This window comes from Artibeus jamaicensis, unplaced genomic scaffold, assembly GCF_021234435.1.
Source record: "Artibeus jamaicensis isolate MK-2021 breed Jamaican fruit bat unplaced genomic scaffold, CSHL_Jam_final contig_588, whole genome shotgun sequence".
Taxonomy (NCBI): domain Eukaryota; kingdom Metazoa; phylum Chordata; class Mammalia; order Chiroptera; family Phyllostomidae; genus Artibeus; species Artibeus jamaicensis.
The window spans coordinates 4,148,350-4,173,718 of NW_026521895.1; the positions used below are offsets into that span (position 1 = coordinate 4,148,350).

Sequence of the window (25,369 nt, forward strand, 5' to 3'; positions counted from 1 at the left end):
CATGAAAGGCAAGGACCTACATCCAAGAGTACTTTATTCAGGAAAGCTGTCATTTAGAATGGAAGGGCAGATAAAGTATTTCCGAGATAAGGTCAAGTTCAAGGAGTTCATCATCACCAAACCCTTAGTGTATGAAATGTTAAAGGGACTTATCTAAGAAGAAGAAGATTATCAAAAATATGAACAGTAAAATGACAACAAACTCACCACTATCAACAACTGAACCTAAACAAAAACAAAAGCAAACTAAGCAAATAACTAGAACAGGAATAGAATCTCAGAAATGGAGATTGCATGGAGGATTTTAGTGGGTTTGGGAAGTGGGGAGAATGGGGGAAAGGTACAGGATTAAGAAGTATAAATGCTAGATACAAAATAGATGGGGAAGGTTAAGAATAGTAGAGGAAATATAGAAGCTGAAGAACTTATATGTACGACCCATGGACATGAACTAATGGGTGGAATGTGGGTTGGGGGAGTTCAGGGCAGAGGGAAATAAGGGGGAGAAATTGGGGGAACTGTAATAGCATAGTCAATAAAATATATTTTAAAATTTACCTGAAAATGGATCATAGACCCAAATCTAGAACCCCAAATAATAAAATTTGTAGAATAAAACATAGGAGAAATTTCGTTACCTTAGTTTATGCAAAAATGCACATATTTATTAGTATTACCAAAAGCATGGTCCATAAAGAAATATTTGATATATTGGGCTTCATAAAATGAAGAACTTCAGAAAACAATGTTAAAGGAATGAAAAGACAAGCCACGGACTGGAAGAATGCACATCATACAAACAGTTTTTAACCTAGAACATATAAAGAACTACTAGAACTAAACAGTAAGACAGCAACATGTTTTTAAAAGTGGGCAGAGGATTTAATCAGACTAGTGTGTATGGGCACATGTGTGTGCATTAAATAAGCACACAAAAAGTTGTTCAATGCCATTAGTCATTGGAGAAATGCAAATTGAAACTGTGAGATACCATGATGCACTTTTTAGAATGTCTAAAATGAGAACAACTGATGTGACAAAGTGCTATCAAGCATGCAGAGCAGCTGGAACTTTCACACATTGCTGGTGGGAATGCAAAATTGTGCAGCCACTTTGAAAAATGTTTGGCAGAGCTTTATAAAATTATCTAGATATTTTCATACACCCAGAGAAGAAATAACTTAGTTCACACAAAACCTCTAAGTGAACATTTCTAGCAGCTTTATTTATAATAGTCAAAAACGGGAACTAACTCAAGTGCCTCTTAACTGAGAAAGGGATATATGTACAGTGTGGTACATCCATCCATACGATAAAATGGAACATTCCTCGGCAGAGAAAAGCATCACCATGAGCAAATCTCAAATTCAATATGTTAAGTGAAAAAAAGCCAGATTTGAAATTATGAACTGTATGATAGCATTTATATGACATTCTTGAAAAGACTAAATTATAGGGACAGAACACACTTCTGTGGTTTGCGAGGACTGAGGCTCAGGGAGAAATTTGACGCCAATGAGCATAGAGAAATTTTTTGGATAGTGGAACTATTCTATATCTTGGCTGTATTTGTGTGTACTATATATATTGCATGTGTTTATTGTATACAGTTTTCAAAACTTGCAGAACTGCAGACTAAAAATGTGCATTTTACTGTATATTAATTATATCTTAATTAGTAATTTATAATAGTGTGAAAGATACATTTAGCAAATGTATCTCAGATCTGTACACTGAAAGATCCAAAACATTTTTGAGAAATCTTTAAAAGAAACCAATAGAGTAATATCCATTGTTCATAACAAAATAGAAGTCTGCACATTGTTAAAATGTAGGTCTACCCAAAATGGTCTGTGTTTCAGTGCAATATCATTGGGAATCACAGCAGATTTTTTGGCAGAAATTGACAAAGTGATTCTAAAATGTATGTGGAAATTCAGAAGACCTGTAATATCCAAAGTAATCTTGAAAAGGAAAGAGATGGAGGGCTTACACTTCCTCAGTTCAAGGCTTAGTACTAAACTCCAGTCAGTACAATTGGCATAAGGGTAGACATGGAGTAAATATAAACTTATCATGTGACTCAGAAATTCTGCTCCTAGGTACTCAGAAGAGATGACAAAACATGCTCACCGAAAATTTTGCACAAAAATGTTCATAGCATTTTTATTTGCTATAGCCACAGCTGAATAAAAATCAAATGTTCATCTATAGATTAATAGGGAAACAATTATCCTGGATCCATGTAATGAAATACTAATAACTAATGAAAAGAGGTAAATCTCAAATGCAGTATGTATAGGCCTGACCAGGTGGCACAGTTGGTGGGAGCATCAAATGCAGTATGTATAAATGAGTCTCAAAAAGATTAGAATGAGCAAAAGAAGTGAACCAGAAGAGTACGTAGTACCATTGTGTGATTCCATCTATATGAAATTCTATGGCAGGTGAGCTAATAGGGTAACAGAAAGTGAATCTGTGCCTAGAGTCAAAATTGTGGGTGGTGTCAACTACAAAAGAGCACAGTAAAATTGGGGGGGGGGCAGTTTGATGAAATTATTTCATGGCTTGATTGTGATATTGTTTGTATAGGTATTGATGCTTGTCAGAATTCGTAAATTAATAACTTAGGACCATTTTATTTTGCGTAAAAGGTACTTCAATGGAGTTGGTTTTTAAAATAGTACACAGACTATTCAGTGTTTTTAACTTGGGAAAATGGTATTTTAGAATTTCCTTTTCTTGTATTCTAATAATGTTACTAGAGAAATCAACAAAAAAGGGAAAAATTTAAAATATTTCTACAGAGGAAGCAGTGACATTATTTCAGCTCTTTTTGATTTTAAGGAAGCCAGCTTTCATAAGTGATACGTCGACATGATTTTAAGCCTGGTCATCAACAGACTCTTAAGAGTAAGAATGTGTTCTGAATATGCTTTTAATTTATACAAAATATCACATTTTATTAATAAGAAAAGAGCAATTCACAATATATTATATTTATCCTCAAAAGATAATCACATTCTAGACATTTCTCCTGAACAGCGCCTTAAAATGCACTTTTACTGATATGTGTCAGAACCGTCACCAGTTTTAGGAACAAAAACGATAATTTTCTCTACCTGACTTGTGACCTTTTCCTACTACAGTACACATATTAATTTATAAAAAATAATCTTTAGTGATTGTGTGAAAAAGTCATATACAGGAAAATAAACCTTTTTCACATACCAGGTTAGCCTATTGTTTGATGGTGTGTTGGAATTAAAATCTCCAATGCTGGAGCAGATGGACCTTCGAGGGAAGGTCATGAGGTGGTGGACTGACAGTTTTGGAATCAGTTTGAAAGCTGTTTTCAAATCCTTAAAGATGTTTCTACCTTCTGATTAAATAATTTTTCTACTTACTTTATCAATTAGGGTAATGATTTGAATTTAGGACCTTTTCCTGCATTAGAAGGAGGTGAGGAAATGCAGGGAATAATATTAATTGTTAGTATAATGATAGTAATTGTTACTCATAATTTTTCCAGGTGAGTTCATTATAAAGTATCTTTCATTTAGCTTTCATTATATGCATACAATCAAGAGATAGTCCTTGAGTGATAAACTCTTAGATTTATTCCTGCAAGGAAAGTATAAACTAGGTATTAAAAACAAATGAACTTTTAACTGTTGCAGTTTTCTATTTAACCTAGATTGCATGAAAACTAAATTCAGTGTAAGGGCAGTTACCAAGGGCCAGTTGCGTTGTCCCCTCTGGTGCTTTCCTGAGTCAGAGGATCTAGATAACAGTACTGCCCACACAAAGGACAAGCTTAGACATATTGAGTCATCTTTTACTTTGGAACATGCCAAATTGGACTGACCTTTCTTGTGCAAACAAATGCAACAGTATGTGTAACAGAATTTTAATAGACTGACTCATTTCTATACTATCAGATTGCTGTAGGTCATGAAAATGTGAACTTCTCACCACCTATTGTATTTTTTAATCATCTTATAGCCAAAAATTTCTTCAAATCTTATCTCATATTCTCCTGTTTTCTGGCTCTCTAGATCATTTGGTCATTATTGCTCTTATGATATGTGATTTCTTTCCTTCTGACTTGGAGTCATGTCAATATCAATTTTGCCATTCATTTTTAATCTCTCTATATTTTGAACTTTTCTAATTAGTATGTATTTGTCTCCTGGCTTTTATTTGTTTCATTTTTATCGTAAATTTATGAGGATTTTGACATTTAACCTATTGTACTGTTTGTATTTGCAGTTCCCTGAATGTGGTTTTTATGGAATGTATGATAAGATCCTGCTTTTTCGCCACGACCCTACCTCTGAAAACATCCTTCAGCTGGTGAAAACGGCTAGTGATATCCAGGAAGGCGATCTTATTGAAGTTGTCTTGTCAGGTAGTATAATTTTCTCTCTCTCCATAGATTAATAATTAGCACTTGAAGAATTCTTGCATATACATTATTAAGGCAACATGAAAAACATACATCAAACTTGGTCCCAAAAGGAGATTTTAGTGTTTTGCCTGTATGTACTTTCAAATTTATTTTGGAAGGAGCAAAAAGTTTCCTTTGAATTGGCTGTTCCCACACCCGGAATTGTCCCCATCACTTATCCCAACTTTATGCTCTCCACAACCCACAACAACACACCTTGTCTGGAATCATCTAGACAGCAGCAAAAAGCAAATAAAAAACTTTCCAACAGTGAAGCTAAGACCTGTCAGCCCCCAAATGTAATGAGTTTCTGGAAGCCAAGAAGTAATAGCAGCGCTATGAAACCATTGCTTTAGTTGAGGCAGACAACCAGTAGCAGTGAACCAAGACCAAGTTGAAAACCAGAGCTCAGCAGTTAGAGTGGGTCAGGCAATGCCACCTGACATTAGCTAACCCATTCCCTGAGAAATGGCTGCATCTCCCCCTGCCCAAATGTATATTTCTTGTGTGGGATATAGAAGTTAGGACTGTGCATGTCAGTACAGAGAGAAAATGGATGCATTTAATTAAAATTTTTTAAGTGCTAGAGAACTGCTGCAGGAGGGATCCTTGCAACCATCAGTGCAATATTCTGAAGACGTTCACATTTTTATTGTTTATTTTTGTTGAGATTGAGTGGCTGAGAAACTCAGATTGCCCTGACAAGAAATTAGTGCCTGTGATGTGGGCTGGATTGCACTGCATTATAATTTGAGGCAAGACAGATGATAGCTGCTAAGACACTTTAGGACATGGGTGCAAGGGAGCTCAGATGACATACCAATTTCTGAACCAATCTCTGGAGAGGATGGAGTGCTGTGATTGGCCAGAGAAATACACTACTTCCTGGAGGTGTGCTTGAGGAAGTTCACACTGCAATGGGTAAAAGGAGGGTAGAGGGGCAAAACTCTGGGTGTCCCCTCTGTTGCCTGTTCTCCAGTTCCAGAACATAAACATACTATGGAAATTTCCTTCTTAAACACTGTGATTTTACTGTGAAGACTCATTTATCCAAATTTCTGTTTTTCTTCATTAAAAATTAATTTTTTCTATGTGGTTTAGCAGAAACATAATTGGGTCCTTTTTACATTTAACCCACATTCTACAAATAAGAATAGTTTTCTGACTTAGGAGAACAATTTCATTATGAAGAAGGTTAGATCCTCATGTCTTTTTCATCACCAGGAATTTTCTCTTGCTGATGTCATTTTCTGCCGAGACCTTTCATCATCTGTTAGTACTAAACAGGCTGCCCCCGGGTAATTTTCTGGTTTTTCCTCCCTTTTTCCTTTTGAAAAACATGACTTGTGTAAGCTAGTGCATTTAGACCAAGCGCGCCAGGAAAAGATTGCTCATGGGTGGGAGAGTTGCGTTATGGAGAAACAAAGAAACAACTCCGTGGCAGTTCCCCACCAAGCACACTGCTGCCACTGTAAACTTTCTTTGTCTGTTAAGCAGAGGATTAGCATTGTTACTATCTTTATAAGGTAGAAGAACACTGCAAATGGAATTTCTCTTGCTAAGCCAAAGTCAAGGTCAAATATATTGTACTGAAATGTAATATAAAGTTCATGTAATTTATCCGAAGTCTTCTTCATGCTGGGTGCCTATCAAAGCTTGGTAATTCAGCCCTGGCAAGCGTTAGTAACAGGGCTGCATCCACATGAACCAACTATTTTAGTTTTTCATTTTGGGGCTTTTTTTTCAGCTTAATTTCTAATATTTTTTTATGTATGTGCCTATCTTGTCAGTAATTAAATGAAAACCAGACAAAGACTACAAGAACTTTTCAAAATCATAATTTCAAAAGTTTTAGAGCTAAATGTTGAATCTTTTTACTAACAGTAAAGATCCGTATTTTTCTTGCATTTTTGCAACAGATTATACTGCCTTATTTATAGCTTGCAAAATGCTGTTTCTACATGTGGTTATTTACTTCATCTAGAGATGGAAGCCTCTTTCAAAAATTAGTGTCCAGGCAGAGGGGGTGTGGCCTATTCTCAGACAGTGACAGCAGAAAATAAGGTAGGAGATCAACAAATATATCAGAATTCATATTAAAGAGATTTAATAACCATTTGGACATAGCCGATGGAGAATGAGAAGATTAAGAGAACTATAAGGACGGCTACAGCCACTAGCTAAGAGAGAGCACATTTCCCATGCTGATCCCAAGTTTTCCCTTATCTTTGTACCATGTGTTTACCGAATGGTTTGGCTGTTGCTCTGACGGGCTGAACAGTGGATTCTTGGACTTGCAGTACCATTGATTTACTTTGTAGTTTTGTACAAGTTACACCACCCCTGGGATTCACATGTTTTTTGTTTGTTTGTTTGTTTGTTTGTTTTAATAAAAAAGAGTTTTATACTGGATGAAAGTAACATACAGTGCTCATAATAGATTCCAAATGGTCCGAGAGGGTATATTCATTTTCTCTACGTGAAGGCCACTTCTCATGGAGGGGAATATTTGAGCCTTGGTAAAGGCAGAGTTAAAAAGAGAGAAATCTTTGTTTACATAGCATCACAATCTTTTGGAGCAGTTTAAATAAGTAGTTTTGTTTCCTTCTCACTGACTCTGGGAGGTGGTGAAATGAGGTCTCTTAAAAGCTATGGAATACAAACTTGAACTTGCCCACCTCCTGCAGTGAGTAGAGGTAGTACCAGAAGTTGAATCTGCGTGGTCGGTCTCTGTTCACACTGCTTTGAGTTAGCCCTTTGAATTTGGACCAGTAACCAGGAATTCTTGAGGACCTGTTCAAAGAATTCCTTCTACAGTAAGACAGTTTATCTTTCAGGGAACCATTGATGCTATTTGTAACAGCCAAACCAGCAATGAGCTAAAAATTCCATTGCCATGATTTTTATTACAGAACCATTTCCCCCTTTTCTCATAAAAAATAAATACTTAATAGCTATGCAAACTGTTAACAAGTTAAGCAAACCCCGAAGGCCTTCCTCTGTAGCATTACAATACAAAATATGAAATAATAAAAGTAACCATGCCCCTGCTTAAATAGGATCTCATAATACAATTTCACAATTCTGATCCAAATTGGAACAGCATCTTAGAGACACTATATTTAAGAGATCCTTATGACCAGATTTTTCTATTACTAAGATTCAGTGTCTAAACCATAAGCCAGAAAAAAATACATGGTAACAAAATTATAGCGGATTCCTCCTTCATTTATAGAAAGTATGAATTATTGATTTGCATGGCATTTTGCCAGTTACAGTCATTTCTCTCAGAAACAGTAAATTACTTAGCAGTATTTTACCCCCCTCGGAAATGTAGGTGGAAGAGAAAAAGCTGGAGAGTTATACATTAGATCATTGCATTATTTGGTTGCTTTTAAGAAAGAATTAATCATGGGAGGCACTTCCTCAGCCCCAGTACCACTTGGGTAATTAAGGTTGTAAAAGGCCTGGCTTCTAGGACTCAATTTATATTTCTTTGTAGTTGTTCTTGGACATCTAAATATGCCAGGCTGAGTACTGCCAATTTCTGTCCAACTTTGGCTGCAATTATTCGTACGGTTGGTTTTGTGACAATGGAAAAGTTAAATGCAAGATTATAGATCATTACACTTTTCTTCAAAGTATGGTTTATGTTAAGTGTGTCTTCACCATTTCCCTCTTATCATTGTTAATTTTAATTCTTACTGTCCTTAGCTTTTAAGTAAAGCTGGTTTTAATTTTCTTTCTGCCACATTAAGCCATTTTCATAGACAAATGAACGTAAAGAGCAGGCAGGTTGGACTGTTTCCTGAGACTTCCGACCTTTCTCCATTAGTGGTCTCGGTGGGGACACGGAGCTTGGGGCACTCCTTAGTGACTTTGATAACCTCTCTGTTGTTTGTCTCCCAGTAGAGCGGACTGTCCAGGGAGATGTGGCACAGCAGTGCGTGCTTCTCTGTCTCTTTTCACCCAGGTATCTCTAAATGTCAAGGCAGAGTGGTGACATTCTCTCAGGTAACATGGGGAACATCAGACAAACTCTAAAGGGAAAAGTTCTTTGAAGAAAATTATTTAATTCAAAACTTTTTTGCACATGTGACATTCTGCTGCATTATATTTCTCTTGCTTAATTTTGAAAAAATACTATTTCTCCCCATGCTGCGCTTTAAGAAAAAGATGAACAGCAAAAGGACAGCAAACTCACAGTTATTAACAATCACACCTAAAACAAAAGCAAACTAAGAGGACAGCTAGATCAGGAGCAGAACCATAGAAATGAAGATCACATGGAGGGTTAGCAACAGGGGAGTGGGAGAAGGAGAAGGTATAAAAATAAGTAGCATAGACGGTAGGTAGAAAATAGATAGGGGGAGGACAAGAATAGTAGGGGAAATATAGAATCTAAAGAACTTGAGACACCTGGTCATAAACTAAAGGGGAGGAATGGTGAGAAAGGGGGTGTGCAGTGTGGAGGGGAACGAAGGGGGGAAATAGAACAACTGTAATGACATAATAAGATATATTAAAAAAGGAAATAATGAAACCTTCAGTAATGATGATTAAGGTCATATAGCATTCATGATGTGTTAGCTACTAAGTGCTTTTATATACATAAACTTGGAAATGTGGCTCATATTTTTATGGCATATACTCATAAAACTTCAATTCAATAAATAGTGGGTGTCCAGGCACAGACTTTGGTCTGAATCCCAGACCTGTCATTTATTTCTTACAGTGTTTGGCAAGACAACTCATTTCCCTGAACCTTAATCCATCACCTGTCCAATAGCAGTAACAATATCTATAATGTAAGGTTAGGCTATAGATTGAATGAGAATAAACATAAACCATATCATAAAATGACTGGCAAATATAAAATTGTCAACTCTCTTGCCCCCCTGCATCCTTCTGGACTGTACATTTCTTGAAAAAGGAACCATTTATTTTTATATAGAACCCTGAGGATCCTGGCAAACTGTGTGCACTCAATATCTATTCGTTGAATGAATACTTGAATTAACAAAAAATGCACAAGCCAACAAATGTAGGGGAAACTTTGCACACAAGTTCCCCCGTCTGCCATGGATGAAAATGAAACTACGAAGACATGATCTGCTTGGGGAGGAGAGGTGGTCAATCTCTCAAAGGGGAAAGACCAAGAGCCCCTTCCTCAATGCCTTTTATTAGGTTTGTAACACACGGGAATACAGGTAAAGCTCATCAATCAATGTCAGGCAGCAAGGATCAAACAATAGATAACATTTCAAAGAAATCTGAGTCAGTGTCTGTCAGGTAAGGGGGGCTGCAAAAACTTTGGGAGACATACTCATTTCCTGCTCAGACCCGTATTATATGAATGAAAACACTCTTAGCAAAGCAGGCTTCACAGGACTTTAGGAACTCTTTCTTATGCCCAATCACCCTGGAACCCACTGTAGCCAGCAAAGGACTGCACTGCCCTCCCCATCATTGGTTTTTAGGCTTAAGTGGATTAGAGCCAGGAAGTGCTTCTCCCAGACAGAAATGGGGACTCAGGCTATGTCAGAATAGCCGGGAAGCGAGGGTCCATCACCCCATCTTTGCTGCAGCCCCCTGAGCCCTTCCTTGAGGGCCTCCCAAGTGATGGTGTCTGGCTTACGTTGCCCCCCCTCTGGGGGCAGAGATGGATGAAGCAGAAGCAGTGCTCCTGCCAGGGAGATAAGCTTTTTCTCCCTAGTGGCTCATAGTCCAAAGGTCTCTCACTCAGTCTTATCCATGGGGGGGCAGTTATAACTCCTGAAACCAGGCAGAGCAGTTCCCAACAAACAAACAAACGGATGAGTAAATTGGTACTCTACATATGATACTCAGAGGTACCACTGTCCTGTAGGAATTGAATTTTAATGTTTGAAATTGGCTATCCTTGGCCTAATCTGTTAGTAATATCAATATTATCATCTAACTAATCTTTTTTTCTGGATTCTTGCTACCCTGTACATATTTTCAAAAACTAATTATTTTTTAGATATTATGTATTTTTAGAAATCCAGTTCTGCTTTCAAAACATTGCAGTGTCTTTCACATTTCTTATATGAAATGAGATCATTTTCATAGAATACCAATTGTTTTCCTATCTAATTGCTGTACTACTGTTCTTGAATTACACTCATCACCATAACTAACTAACTGCATTGTCTACCAAACTCAATTCACTTAATAATTTTTTTCCCAACCATTGCTCTCTTCTCCAAATATTCTTGCTTTCTTTCTAAAATGTATTCAGTAGTCACTCTTTTTTGAGGGTTTTAGCATCTCTGTTTGTCAGGGATATTGGCCTGTAATTTTCTTTTTTTGTAGTGTCTTTATCTGATTTTGGAATTCAGATAATGCTGGCCTCTTAAAATGATCTTGGGAGCTTTACCTCCTCTTCAATTTTTTTGAAATAGTTTGAGGAGAGGTGTTAGCTCTTGCTGGAATGTTTTGGAGTTGGTTTTTTTTTTTTGACTACTGCTTCAACTTCACTAGCTGTAATCTGTGTCTTCAGATTCTCTGATTCATCCTGATTTAGTTTTGGAAGATTGCATGTTTCTAGGAATTATCTATTTCATCCAGGTTGTTCAGTTTGTTGGCATATAGTTGTTCATAATATTTTCTGACAATCCTTTGTATTTCTTTGGTGTCAGTTATTATTTCTCCTCTTTCACTTCTGATTTTAATTTGGGTCCTCCCTTTTTTTCTTAATAAGTCTGGTTAAAGGTTTGTCCATCTTGTTTATCTTTTTAAAGAACCAGCTCTTGGATTCATTGATTGATGTTCTCTCTTCACCCTGTAATGTCCTCCCAACACTAATCTCACTTGCCCTCATCAATTAATTGTTTTTCCCCCTTCTGGACCTCAGTGTTCCGTACATGCATTAGAGCCCAGACAGGTGACCCTGGGCTGACTCTCCAGCTCTGACCTTTCCATTTTAGTGTCTGGAAGGAACAAGGACTAATATCTTGAGATGCTGGCTGACCTTTCCTGCTACTCCCTCTCCCCCCTCACTCCTCACTTTGGAGCTCTGTAGCTTTATCTATCTAGCAGAACAGCTGTCCGTGCCTAAGGGTCAGCTGGCAACATCTATAGGAAACACTGAGGCATGTGCTCCAAAACTGGAATGTCAGCCTCTGTAGATCTCTGTGCATGGACGTACCTTGGTTTTCAGAGAGGACATATCATCCCCTCTGTTCACACACAGTTAGCCAAAGGCTCAGTCCTTCACCATCTGGCAAGTGGCTATCTAGCCAGAAATCTTATTTTTAAAATTCTTTCTCTTTTCATCTATTACTTTTTAAATTAAGGACAGTATTACAGCTCATCCAGCTAAACAGGAAAAGAACACAGGGCAATGAAAACCACACAAAAGGGAATTCACTATGTATTCCCTGATCTCTGTGTAATAAGAAATTCCTTCTATATGCTTCTTAAGGTGGAAATTTAACTCTCATGTACATAAATCTTACCATGTTATGCCCTCAGTGATACAACAGAATCTGAGAGGACTGAATATTCAGAGTCCTAGAAAATATAGGGAGGTGTTAGCTTGTTCTTTGTGCCTTTTTACATGAATTAGTTTATGAAAAACACTGAAGTCTTTAATCTACCTTATTTATCAGATTTACCTCTGAATAATTTGGGCCCCCTTTCCAAAAATCACACTCTAACTCAAAAACAAAGCTTTTGACATATCAGAGATACCTAAAGAGATGAGTTACAGAATCTGACCAGAAAATTAAAAAATATATATTTAGACAGTAGTATCTTGTAAAACATATTTCCTCGGCTTGCTTCTACACAGAGGTGATTTTTTTTCAATTCAGAACCTTTGAAAAATTAATATTTCACTGCTGAGTCGGACAACATGAAATCTTTGTCCCATTGGCTCAAACTAGAGAATGATACTGTTTGGGATTTGATTTTGTCTATCTGTTTAAAGTATGAATTCTATTCATGAGAATCAGCTTAAACTTGTACAGTCCAAACTGTTTCTCTAGTTCTGCCCTGTCATGTTGGGGGCTACTAACTGTGTGGCTATTTGAATTTCACTAAAATCAAGTAAAATTAGAATGCAGTTTTTTCAGTCACACCTACTGCAATTCAGGTATTTAATAGACGCATTGTCTGATAGCTGCCATACTAATATAGAACATTTTCATCATCAGGGAAGGTTCTATTGGACAGAGCAACCACATAAACCAAATTTTACTGCCAAAGATCTGTGATACATTGTGCACGTGAGTGCAGGTGTGCACACACACACCCCTGCAGAAGCACTTCTACTGAAATGTTCTTTGATATGACATATTGAGGATTGTTACAAATAACACATTTTAGTAGCATATTTTACCAAAATTTCACGGGAAAAATGGTCCACTATGTCATCCTCTGCCTTTTTTATAGGATAAATTCCTCTGACCTTAGTACCCCAGACAACTTTGTTTTATGAATAATGTTACTCTTTTAACATCTAAGTATTCTTCCTGATTTGACCTTGGCCCAACAAATTTGAATTTACAGCCCATCTTATCACAATGGTACAAGTCAGTACTATATCACCTTTGCTATCCTAATTCTTTGTACTTCACACAATATGCAATTTTCCAATTTTCCCAGGGCTTCTTTTTTTTTAGATTAAAAAAAATTTATTTTTAGAGAGAGGAAGGAGGGGAGAAAGAGAAGGAGAAAAACATCAATGTGTGGTTACCTCTTGCACAGGTGTTCCCTGCTGGGTACCTGGCCCACAACGTAGGCATGTACTCTGACTGGGAAACAAATGAGCAACCCTTTGGTTCCCAGGCTGGTGCTTAATCCACTGAATTACACCAGCCAGGGCTGATATTTACATCTTTTCATATGTCTATGGTACATATCTGTGTCCTGTTAGGAGAAGTGTCTATTGAGTCCTTTGCCCATTTTTTATTGGATTATTTGTCTTCATGGTGTTAAGTTTTGTGAGTTCTTTATATGTTTTGGAGATTAAATCCTTGTACGATGTATTATTGGCAAATATGTTCCCCCATGTGATGAGTTTCCTTTTCATTTTAATGATGGTTTTCAGCCATGCAGAAGCTTTATAATTTGGTATAATTTTTTATTTGTCCTTAATTTTCCTTGCCCTGGGTGGTATATCAGCAAAACTACTGCTACTTGGGGATATCTGAAGTTTTACTGCCTATGTTTTCCTTTAGGACTTTTATGGTCTCATGACTTAGATTTAAGTCTTTTTTATCCATTTTGAGTTTATTCTGGTATAAGGTGTGAGTTGATGGTTGAGTTTCATTTTTTTGCCTGTACCTGTCCAGATCTCCCAGCACCATTTATTGCAGAAGCTATTTTTACTCCACTGTATGCTCATGCGCTCTTTATGAAATATTAATTAACCGTAAAGACATGGGTTTATTTTAGGGCTTTCTGTTCTGTTCCATTGATCTCGTGTTCATTCTTATGCCAGTACCAGACTATCTTGATTACAGTGGCCTCGTTGTATAGTTTGGTATCAGGTATTGTGATCCCTCCTACTTAATTCTTTTTTTCTCAAGATTGCTGAGGCTATTTGAAGTCTTTTGGTTCCATATACATTTTTGAAATATTTGTTCTAGATCTGTGAAATATGTCACTGGTATTTTAATAGGGATTGAATTGAATGTATAGATAGCTTTGGGTAAGTATGCATATTTTAATGATGTTAAATTCTGTAATCTGTGAACATGGTATATACTTTCATTTATTTGTATCTTCCTCAATTTCTTTCTTCAGTGTTCTATAATTTTACAAGTATAGGTCTTTTACCTCCTTAATTAAATTTATTCCTAGGTAATTGATTTTTCTTGTTGCTATAGTAAATGGGATTTCCCCCACTAATTTCTCTTTCTGATAGTTCATTGTTGGTGTACAAAAATGCCATCAATTTCTGAATATTGACTTCTATATCTGCTATTTTGCCAAATTCACTTATTAGGTCAAGTAGTTTTTTTGGTGGACACTATAGGGTTTTCCATGTACACTATCATGTCATCTGCAAATAATGATAGTTTTACTTTATCCTTTCCAATTTGGATGCCTTTTATTTCTTTTTCATGTCTAATTGGTGTGACTAGAATTTCCAGGACTATGTTAAATAAGAGTGGTGAAAGCAGACACCCTAGTCTCATTCCTGATCTTAAGGGGAAAGCTTTCAGTTTTTGCCTCTTGAGTTTGATATTGGTAGTAGATTTCTTCTATATGGCCTTTATTATGCTGAGATATACTCTCTTCATTCTCACTTTCCTGAGTGTTTTTTTTATCATAAATGGGTTCTGGACTTTATCAAATGCTTTTTCAGCATCCATTGATATGATCCTGTGATTTTTATCTATCATTTTGTTTATGTGGTACATTATGTTTATTATTTGTGAATTACACTGTCCTTGCATTGCTGGGATAAATCCCATTTGATCATGATATTTGATCTTTTTAATGTATTGTGGATCTGGATAGCCAATATTTCATTGAGGATTTTAGCATCTTTGTTTAGCAGGGATACTGTCCTGTAGTTTTCTTTCTTGTGTCTTTATGTGGTGTTGGAATTAGGATAATACTGGCCCTGTAAAAAGACTTTTGAGAGTCTTCTGTCGTCTTGGATTTTTTGGAATAATTTGAGAAGAATAGGAGTTCTTCTTTAAATGTTTGCTAACATTAATTAGCCTGTGAAGCCATGTAGACCAGGGCTTTTGTGTGCCTGGAGTTTTTAGATTATTGCTGCAGTTTCACTAGTTGTTAATGGTTTACTCAGACTTTCTGTTTCTTCTTCATTCAGTTTTAGAAGACTGTGTGTTTCTAGACATTTACCCCTTTTGCCCAGGTTTTCCCATTTCTTGGCATATAGTTCTTCATAGTAATTTCTTACAATCCTTTGTATTTCTGTGGTATCAGTTGTAACTTCTCTTTTCTTTCTGATTTTATTTATTTGGGTCCTCCTTTTTTCTTGATGAGTCTGGTTAAAGGTTTGCCAATTTTGTTTATTTTTTCAGAGAACCAACTTCTGGATTCATTGATCCCTTGAATTGTTTGTTTGTTTCTATGTCATTTAATTCTGCTGTCATCTTGATTATTTCCTTCCTTCTCCTTGCTCTGGGCTATGTTTGTTGTTGTTCCTCAAGTTCTTTTAGATGTAGGATTAGGTTGTTTATTTGAGAATTTTCTATCTTCTTTTGGTAGTCCTGTATTACTATGAACTTCTCTGTCAGGAATGACTTTACTGTGTTCCATAGGTTTGGGGTTGTTGTGTGTTCATTTTCATTTGTTCCCAGTTACTTTTTGATTTTTCCCTTGATATCATTGTTACCTCAGTCATTTAAAATCATGTTATTCCATCTCCTTGGATTTGAATGTTTTTGAGTTTTTTACTTGAGGCTGGTATCTAGTTTCAAGCCATTGTGATCCGAGAAGGTGCTTGATATCATTTCAGTTTTCTTGAGCTTGTTGAGTCTTATTTTCTGTCCTATCTTGTGGTCTCTTATGGCAAATATTCCATGTGTGTTTGAAAAGAATGTATATTTTGCCTCTTTGGAGTGAAATGTTCTGTAAATATTAATTAGGTCCATTTTTGTCTAGAGTGTCATTCACTGCCAGCACATCCTTGTTGATTCTTTGTTTGGAAGATCTACCCATTGTTGACAGTGGCATGTTAAAATCTCCTATGATGACTGTGTTGCTGTCAGTATTTTTTTGAGGTCCTCCAAGATTTTCCTTACATTACCAGGTGCTCCTATATTGGGTGTGTATATGTTTATAAGGGTTATATCCTCCTGTTGGACTACTCTCTTAAGTATTATATAGTGACTTTGTCTCTTGTTATAGCCTTTGTTTTGAAGTTTTTTTTTGTTTGATGTAAGTATTCCTACCGCAGGTTTATTTTTTTCCATTCCTTCACTTTCGGCCTGTGTAGATTTTTTTTTTCCTGAGCTTGGTCTCTTGCAGACGGCATACATGTGAGTCATGTTTTCATTTCCATGCAGCTACCCTATGTCTTTTGATTGGAGTGTTTAAACAATTTACATTTAAAGTTATTAATGATAGGTACTTATTCACCACCATTTTTCCCTTTGTACCCGTGTTTATTTGTTTATTTCTTTTTCTTCATTTTTTTTAAGCAGTCCTTTTAGCATCTCTTGCAATGCTAGTTTGGTGGAAATGTACTCTTGTAGTTTTGTTTTGTTTTTTTGGTCTGGGAATCTCCTTATTTCACCTTCCATTTTAAATGAGAGCCTTGCTAGATAGAGTAGTCTTGGTTTTAGGCCTTTGCATTTCATTACTTGGAATATTTCATGCCATTCCCTTCTCACTGTAATGTTTCTGTTGAGAAATCTGCTTATACTTTTATAGGAGCGCCCTTGTATGTTACTAGCTGTTTCTGCCTTTCTGCCTTTAAGATGATCTCTTTGTCTTAAATTTTGCCATTTTAATTGTAATGTGTCTTGGAGTGGTATTCTATGGGTTCATTTTAATTGGGACCTTCTGTGGCTTCCTGGACTGGTGTAACTTTTTCCCTCATCAAGTTATGGAGGTTTTCTGTCATTAGTTTTTCAAAAAGGTTTTTAATACCTTACTCCTTTTCTTTTCCTTCTGTTATCCCTATGATGTAAATATTATTTTGTTTCATGTTGTTCTGTAGCTCCTTTACACTATCTTCATTCTTTTTGAGTCTTTTTTCATTTTATTGATCTCTCTGGGTATATTTTTCTACCTTGTCTTCCGAGTCTCTGATTTGGTCTTCTGCTTCATCTAGTCTTTTTAATTTCTTGTAGTGTATTCTTCATTTCAGATATTGAATTCTTCATTTCCTCCCAGCTCTTCATATTGATGTAATTCCCAATAAGTTCCTTAAAGTTTCCATAGAGATCCTTGTAGTTCTCAATGAGCTCCTTGAGCATCCTTATCAACATTATTTTGAACTCTGTGTCTGATAGATTGCTTGCCTCAATTGCACTTAGTGCTCTTTCTGGGGGAATTCCTCCTTTCCTTTTGATTGGGGTTTTTTTCTTTGTCTCCCCATTTTGGGTTACTCCTTTTGTTTGTTTTGGTGTATTAGGTAGATCTGCTGTGACTCCCTGTCTTCCTGGGATGGCCTTCTGTGGTAGGAGACCTATGGGACTCAGTGGTGCCATTTCCTGGATCTTTTGAACTGGATAATTTGCAATGCCCTTTATGCTGTTTATATGGGCTCTCTTGTACTTTGGATTTGGTTGTTGTTGGGTTTTTCTTTGGTGGGTACTTCCCTCTGGCTGCCTGAGAGTCACACCACCCAACATGTCTTGTATGCAATTGTACAGGTGCTGCCAGGACAAAACAATGCAATCCAGGAAACAAAATCCACACCTGCAAATAAACTCCCAACCACAACCACACTATCAACAACAAATGAGCAAATATTACTAAAGGTAAAAAGAGGTTAAGACTATTATAAGAATGGAAAAATGAATATGAGTTTAGTAATGGAAAGAAAAACGATTTTAGGAGGGTAAAGAGAAGGGAAATAATAACAGGGAATAGAAACTAGGGGAAGAAAGGAAGAAACTTTACATCGTAAATTAAAAAATGAGGGAAGAAGGCAAAATGGAATAAGAAAAAGGAAGAGTATAATACGAAGCTTAAAAAATGTTAAAGATAGTGAAAAAATAGGGACAAAAGTGAAGAACAACGTCTACCACAGTAATATCAATGACAAATGAGCAGAGATTAATAAAGGTAGAAAGGGAATAAGGACAAAGGAAAGGAAAAAAAGATTATGAGATGTCGGAAGGAAAGTATAGTGATTTTTGAGAGTATGGAGGGAGAAGAAATAATAAGAATGAGGAATGAAAACCAAGCTAAGAGAGGGAAAAATAAAATTTAAAAGAAAGAATGAAAAGACAGGAGGAAGGCAAAGTGAAGTTGGGGAGGAGAACAGTAATTTTTGTTTTGAACCAAAAATAGTGAACGTCTAGGAATAAAATTGTGAATGCAACTACAACTATCATATCAACAACCAACAAGCAAAGTTTAATAAAAGTGCAGGGATAATAAGGAAATGATAAGAAAAGGAAAAATATGGGATGAGTAATGGTAAGAAAATGGTTTTGAGAGGCTAGAGGGAGAAGAAATAATAAGAGTGCAGAATAGAAGGCATAGAATGAGAAAAAAATTTAAAACAAAAATAAGAAGTTGAAAAAGGCAAAATGAAAGAAGGTAGGAGTAAAATGAGATTTGAAATAAACTAAAATAAAAATTATAGTGAAGTAATATGAACAAACTTGAAGAAAAAGAAAAAATATTAACAAGCTATGCAGGTGAGAAAACAATGCAAAGAATGAAGAAGGCCACAGTGGAATTCATCTCAGCAGAACCTAGAGTTCGCCACTGTCTTCTCTTTCTGGACCCGACCCTCGTAATGTCAGACGGTGTTCTGGTCTGGCCCTAGGCAGCCTGTCCGAGACCACTAGTGATCCACAGTCTTCAGGCTTGGCTGCTCCCCACTGTTCTGCCCTGCCAGCTTTCCATCAGCACAAGGAGGCCCAGGACTGGTTCATCTAATGCCCAGGAGCACTGACAGTAACACCTCCATCTGCCTCCATAGGGGGCCTCTGGTGCCATCAGGAGGGTGGAATCCCTGGGTCACCCCTTGAGGGGTGCTGTTCAGTCTTCAGGGAAGATGGGAGGATTGTGTCCCCTACCTCCCCTCCCCCACCTCCCCTCCCCAATACACATCTTGGTCTGTCCCAGATTATTTCCAATAATGTATAGTTTCCGATGAATTAGGTGTCTGTTTCCTGTGAGAAACAATCTGTTCAAAAGGGGTAGCTCTTTCCTGCTTGGTGCTGACAGTAGCTCTGTGTAAGAGCCAAGGTTGGGTGGGGCCCTGAATCTCCTTGCTGCCCCTGTCTCTAATCTGTCTGCTTTGACGGTTTTAGTGGATCAGAGCCTGAGGATTCAGTTTAGCTTCTAGTGTCTGATGGAAGTTCAGAAAGGGACCTTTCTGAGCTTCTCCTTCTTTCCCCTGTGGATATGCACTAAACAGGGGCCTCCTGAACATAGATTTACTGATCTGCAGAGCCTGCAATCCCTCAGGTGGGAGTTGGGCACACAGTGAGGGGACCTGCCTGGCTGGAACACTCTTAGACACCGAGCTTCTGGCCTCCCAGTCCCCAGCTTGACTCTCCAGCAGGGGACTCAGTCCTGAACTCTCCACTCTGCATAGTGTCCTGCTGACCAGCTGCACCGGGTCAGGTCCCACAGTCCCTTCAGCATGACACTTTCTGTTCTTCCTGTGCAGCTGGACTCAGTGGGATCGAACTGTGCTTTCACTCTGGTCTCTTTGTTGGCAAAGTCCCTGTGTTCGTGCATGCACTCACAGTGTCCCTGTCAATTCTCACCTCAGATCCTCTTTTAAAAACGTCTCTATGTGGCCCCCACACTGCAGCAACAGCAACTTTCCTGGTTCTCTGCATGCTCCACCTCCCAGGAAGCACAGAGTCTCTCTTGGTCAGGGCTGTCCATAGCCTGCCAGTTATTCTGACAGTTTTAGGAGATGGGGTTTCTCTCTGGAACACTCCTGGGTGTGCTGCAGCGATGGACATGCTGCTTGCTGTGTGTGCAGCTTGAGTCTCTCAGGCTTTGTATACCATTCCAAGTCTCTCTCAGTTAGGGTTGGTGGTTTTCCTCTGTGAGACCTGAGCCCCATTCCGGGGCTTCAGGACAGGGTGGGAGCAACTAAGCTGCATTTTCTGTCTGATCTTTCCTGTGCTGCAGGTGCCTTGTGCCAGGCATTTTCCCCCTCAACTTGTAAAATCTCTTACTGGACAGTGCTAAGCATCTTCTGTACTCATGGCTTTAAAAATTCCTATCAGCTGATATTCTGTTGACTGTTTACATAGGTCACTTTTTGGAAGATCGACCAAAAATCCCTGTTGGGGACACAAGCAAGTGGGCTCAGCTTCAGCCTACTTGGCAGCTGTCTTCCAAATTCCCTGGCTTCGTTAATTCTGAGTGGAGAATCTGCTTTTCAAGGCCAAACCTTTCTCTGGTATAGTTCCTGTTTATTCTCGGAGAATTCATCTCTGGGTTTTCTGGAAATTTCTATAGTAATATTCTGAGTACAGTTTATTTTGTTTTCTCCCTTCTATACCCTCTTCCACTTATACTAGCCCCCCCCAATTAAAACATGTATTGATCAAGACTGATGAACGAAGATTAATTTTGATCAGGATCATTTTGTGATGTCAGGAGGATGGATTCTCTTTTTCACTGTGAGGAGGTATGAGAATGCCTTCTTCTCCCTGTGCAGCAATAATCCCCTTAGTATTAGGGGAAATCGTAATATATATTTTGTTTCCATATTCACATATTTCTTCCACTCTCTCTCAGCATACACGCACATACACACAGACACACGCACACACACGCACACTCGACATGACGGGGCAGAAGAAGCTAGAGGAGGAAAGGAAGGAAGGAAGGAAATGCAGCATTGTATATACCATCAAAATCACTGAAATAAAGTCATTGAAGGCTTCCTGTATTAAAAAAGACCAATTGGGGAATGGCTACTGAGTGCCTGTCTGAAGACTTTGTTGGCATAAATTATTTCTGTTTGAGGTAAATGATTGGGCTTCACTTGAAAAACTGCCAAATACACTTCTTTGGTGTCCCATGATTGGTGGCACATAGCACTTCAGTTCAGTAACTCAGCCATGCTGCCATCTGCCCAGCACTCTCATCCTGCTGGTTGGCATGCCATTTGTTTGCTTTTAACATGCAACCCATATAAAAATCCTCATAATCTGCCAAAATTAGAAATGCAGCTGTTTTAAGTCTTAAACAGCAATAACACTATTCATTATGCCAGTATGGAGGAATAAAATAGAAAGATGTATTTGGAAAGAGCAGTACTACATAGGTTGTATTTGTACCTATACTTTTCTAGGTATTTTTAAGACATCTGTACCAGTTACCAGTGTTCACTATAGGCTCAAAGTGGAACCGACACATAGATGTATCACATTTCTTTCCTATACATATTTTAATAAAAGAATTGGGATTTGAATGAAGCTCAGGTTTATTTTTTTCAAGTTATCAAGCAATGTCAACTTTTTAATTTCCAGAAACTGATAAATTTCTGGCTTGCCCTGGATCTCATCTTATGGTATTTTAATTTTCTCCAGCAGTTTCTTCAGGGTTCTGATCGTTATAACTTGCTAACCCTCGGAACATGGAGCTATGTGGAGAATTTTCAATGAGGCCAACCAGTTGGTCCTCCATTAAAAAAAAACTGAGGAAAAAGCGATGTCATCCACAATTAGATTATTTAGGAATGATAGATATTAGGAAATGATAAAATCTTGTATGAAGTACTATATCCTGAGACACATTTCTTCACCGTGATTAGACATAACTATTCTGAAATTAAAGTTGGATAGTTTGAGATTGGTTTGCTCCATTCTTTATACTTTGATGTTCATATAAGTTTAACGATTTTATTTTCTCATTATTTTAGGAGAAGAGAGGAAGGAGGAGAGGGATGGAAATATCAATATGTGAGGGAAACATCCATTGGTTGCCTCTCACACACCCGCAACTGCTGGCCTGATACCCAGGCATATGCCTTGATTGGGAATTGAACCAGTGACCTTTTGGTTGCATATCAACCCACTGAGCCACACCAGTCACGGCAGTCATATAAATTTATATGAATTTATATATAAATTCATATATATATAAATTTAAAGTAATTCATAAATTTAAAGTAATAAGTTGAATTCATTTGGTCATATGTTAATGTTCTTTATGAGATCTTTTACCATATGGATTTCAAGCACTTAAAAATCACTAATATTTATAGAACTGACCTATAGAAAATTAATTTCCTGTGGAAACAGGGCATGAAAAGCAATGATAGAGCAAGACACAAGTTTGCTAAAATAGATACACTTGATATGCATTTATTTATCTTATATATCCAAGAAGATTAATTACGCTAAAGAACAGTATGTCATAGTTCTTAAAAAATCCACATAACAATTAGCTCAGTGGCAGACAGTTAGCATTCACTCTGAAAATACATGTTCAGGATGAATATGCTTGGCTTGGCAATTTAAGACTTCATAAATGGATCTCAATTTGAAAGGAAAAGCTAAATTTTGGTTTTAAGGAATTAAAATATTTGGAAAATTTCTAAATTAAAAGAGACATTAGACCTTATAACATGTTATTATGACAATTATTGCATAATTTTAACAAAAAATATTTGTTTAATTTTATAGACTCAAAATACTTCCTTCCTACCAGGAACACATGTAATATCTATATATTAAGCCCAATAGATTCACTTAGCCATTCTTCAGGCTAACAGTAACCTCAGGATTATCTCATGTAGCTTTCTGCTGCTGTTGGTTTAGTGCTTTTTAAAACAGTTGGTGCTGAGCAGAGGCCTTGGTGGGCTGTCTCTGATGACTGAAATCTATTTTTGTTCTCTTGGAGTACTTCACACACAAAACAAGTGAGACGAGCATAAATGCATCTCTTCAGCTTGAAATTAGATTGATTACCATGGATCATACCACCCTAGCAAGTGAGTTAGTAGTCAAAACCTGAAAGTTTTTTAAAGGAACTTTTAAATTTTTGAATAGTTTTGTATTTACAGAAAGATTGCAAAGATAGTACAGAGAGTTCACCTCACCCAGACTTACTTTCCACTGAGGTGGTCATCTCACATCATCATGGTACATTTGTCTGAGATGTCAGCACTGGCACAGGCTTTGAACTACACATTTTTTCTTGCCATCAGTGTTCTGTTTCTGCTCCAGGACCTCCTTCAGGGTACCTCATTGCATCCAAGTATGTTTCTTGAGTCTCCTCTGGTCTGTGACAATCTCTCAGACTTCCCTTGTTTTTCATGGCCTTCACACTTTTGAGGAACATAGACAAGGTGTTCTTTAGAACATCTTCAATCTGGGTTTAGCTGATATTTTTCTCATGATTAAATTGGGGTTATACATATATGGTTAAAAGGTACCACAGCCCTGGCTGAGTAGTTCAGTTGGTTAGAGTGTCATCCTGATGCACCAAGGTTGCAGGTTGGTTCACCCATCAGGACACATACAAGAATCAACCATTGAATGCATAAATAAGTAGAACAACAGTTCTCTCTCTCAAATCAATAAATATTTTTTTTGAAAAAACAGAAGTACCACAAATATATAAGTTTTTACTGATGGGAGTACACTACTTATTGCACAGCATTGGGTATGTGATACTGACACACCTTCACTGATGATGTTAACCTTCATCACTTGGTTAGGTGGGTTGGCCAGATTTCTTCACCGGAGACTGTTTTTCCCTTCTCTACTCTGTAGAAAATGAAAAATTTATGGCTAACTCTGTATCTCATCTTATTCTATGTTTATTTTTACCAGATGTTTTTTGAGGTTCTGATTATTATAACCTGCTAGTCCAAAGAGGGTGATAATGGCCAGCTGTGTGGAGAACTCTCAGTGAGACCAGACAGAGGGGAAGATGAGTTACACTCTCTGAAAGTGGGATTAACTGCATACATTAAATTGAATTATTCTGGAAGGAAGATTTGTCTCTTCTCAATTTATTTATTCAAAACCCAGTTTTAGGTGGTTAGTTTTTATTATTTACTACATTTGATAACACAAGTTTTAGTGCTATTTGTGTTTTGAGTTCTTTTCTTATTACAGACATAAAGAGAATATACACATAGTATGTGTAAAGAAATGATTACGAACACCAGTGAATACCAGTATAAGCAGCCATGATGGTTAATTTTACTTGTCAGTTGACTGGGTACCATGTGCTCAAATATTTAATTAAACATTGTTCTGGGTGTGTCTATGAGGGTATTTTGGATATGATTAATACTTGAATCAATAGACTTAGTAAAGCAGATTTCCCTCTCCAGTGGGTGTGGGCCTCATCCAGTCCCTTGGAGGCCTGACTACAACAAAAAGACACAGTAAGGGGACAGCCCGCCTGCCTGTCTTTGATCTGGGACACTAGCCTGCTCCTGCCCTTAGACCAGAACTGAAACTGGAACTGGAACTGGACATATCATTAGCTCTCCAGCTTGCTGACTGGCAGTCTTAGGACTTGTTTGCCTTCATAATTGTGTGAGTCAATTCTGTATATATTTTTATTCTATTGGGGTTTTTTTTGCTATAGAGAACTCTGATTGATGAAGAATTAGAGAACTGTCCCAATCTGGGAAATCCTTTGTGTGTGCCCCTTCCCTGACACCGTCTCCTTTTACTGTCTTGAAAGTTGTGTTAATCATTTCTTTGCATTTATTGTTTTACATGGTGAGATTTCAAGCTTACAAATTAATATTCTTCTGAGATGGCTAGGTAGCTGCGATTCTTAGCCAGCAAAAGCTGTGAAATAATTCATTAACTTTTAGATTTTGTCTCTTTTATGTAAGGAAATATAATGCATTTCTTTCTTTGGTAGTAGTGATGATAAAGCACACCCTGTGTACGGAATAAGCTCCCTCTTATGGAGTTTCTTCATAATTAATCTGCTTCTGGAGCAGGTGCTCATCGATGTGTGAGGGTCCTCTTATCTTTTTACATTCAGCTTTTCCATAAAAAAGGAGCTTCCGTAACAATTTTCAATTACTATAGTGAAAATTGGAGAAATGTGACACATTAAAACTATGGTAAAAGTTAAGTTGCATAAAAATATATCTTGGAACCAATGTGTAAGTTCTTACTGTCTTGTTTTATCTCAATTTAAAGTCCTGTAGTTACTTTTTAAAGCAAATAGATGGGTTTGGTGACCTAACCTTGCTAAGACTAGTAAGTAAGAATAACATATTTAGACAAATCTCATATTTGACATTATGGCCACCATATAAATTATGAAATATGT

The 25,369-nt window shown here is 37.2% G+C and overlaps 1 protein-coding gene across 2 annotated transcripts in view; it reads left to right on the plus strand.

Annotated features, from left to right (window-relative positions):
* Positions 1-25,369, plus strand: part of PRKD1 (protein kinase D1) — a 325,299-nt gene that overhangs the window by 165,941 nt on the left and 133,989 nt on the right. For both annotated transcript variants that reach the window (XM_037163503.2, XM_037163504.2), the window contains exon 2: positions 4,273-4,411. In XM_037163503.2, the coding sequence (XP_037019398.2) occupies positions 4,273-4,411 (139 nt within the window). The remainder of the gene's footprint in view (positions 1-4,272; positions 4,412-25,369) is intronic.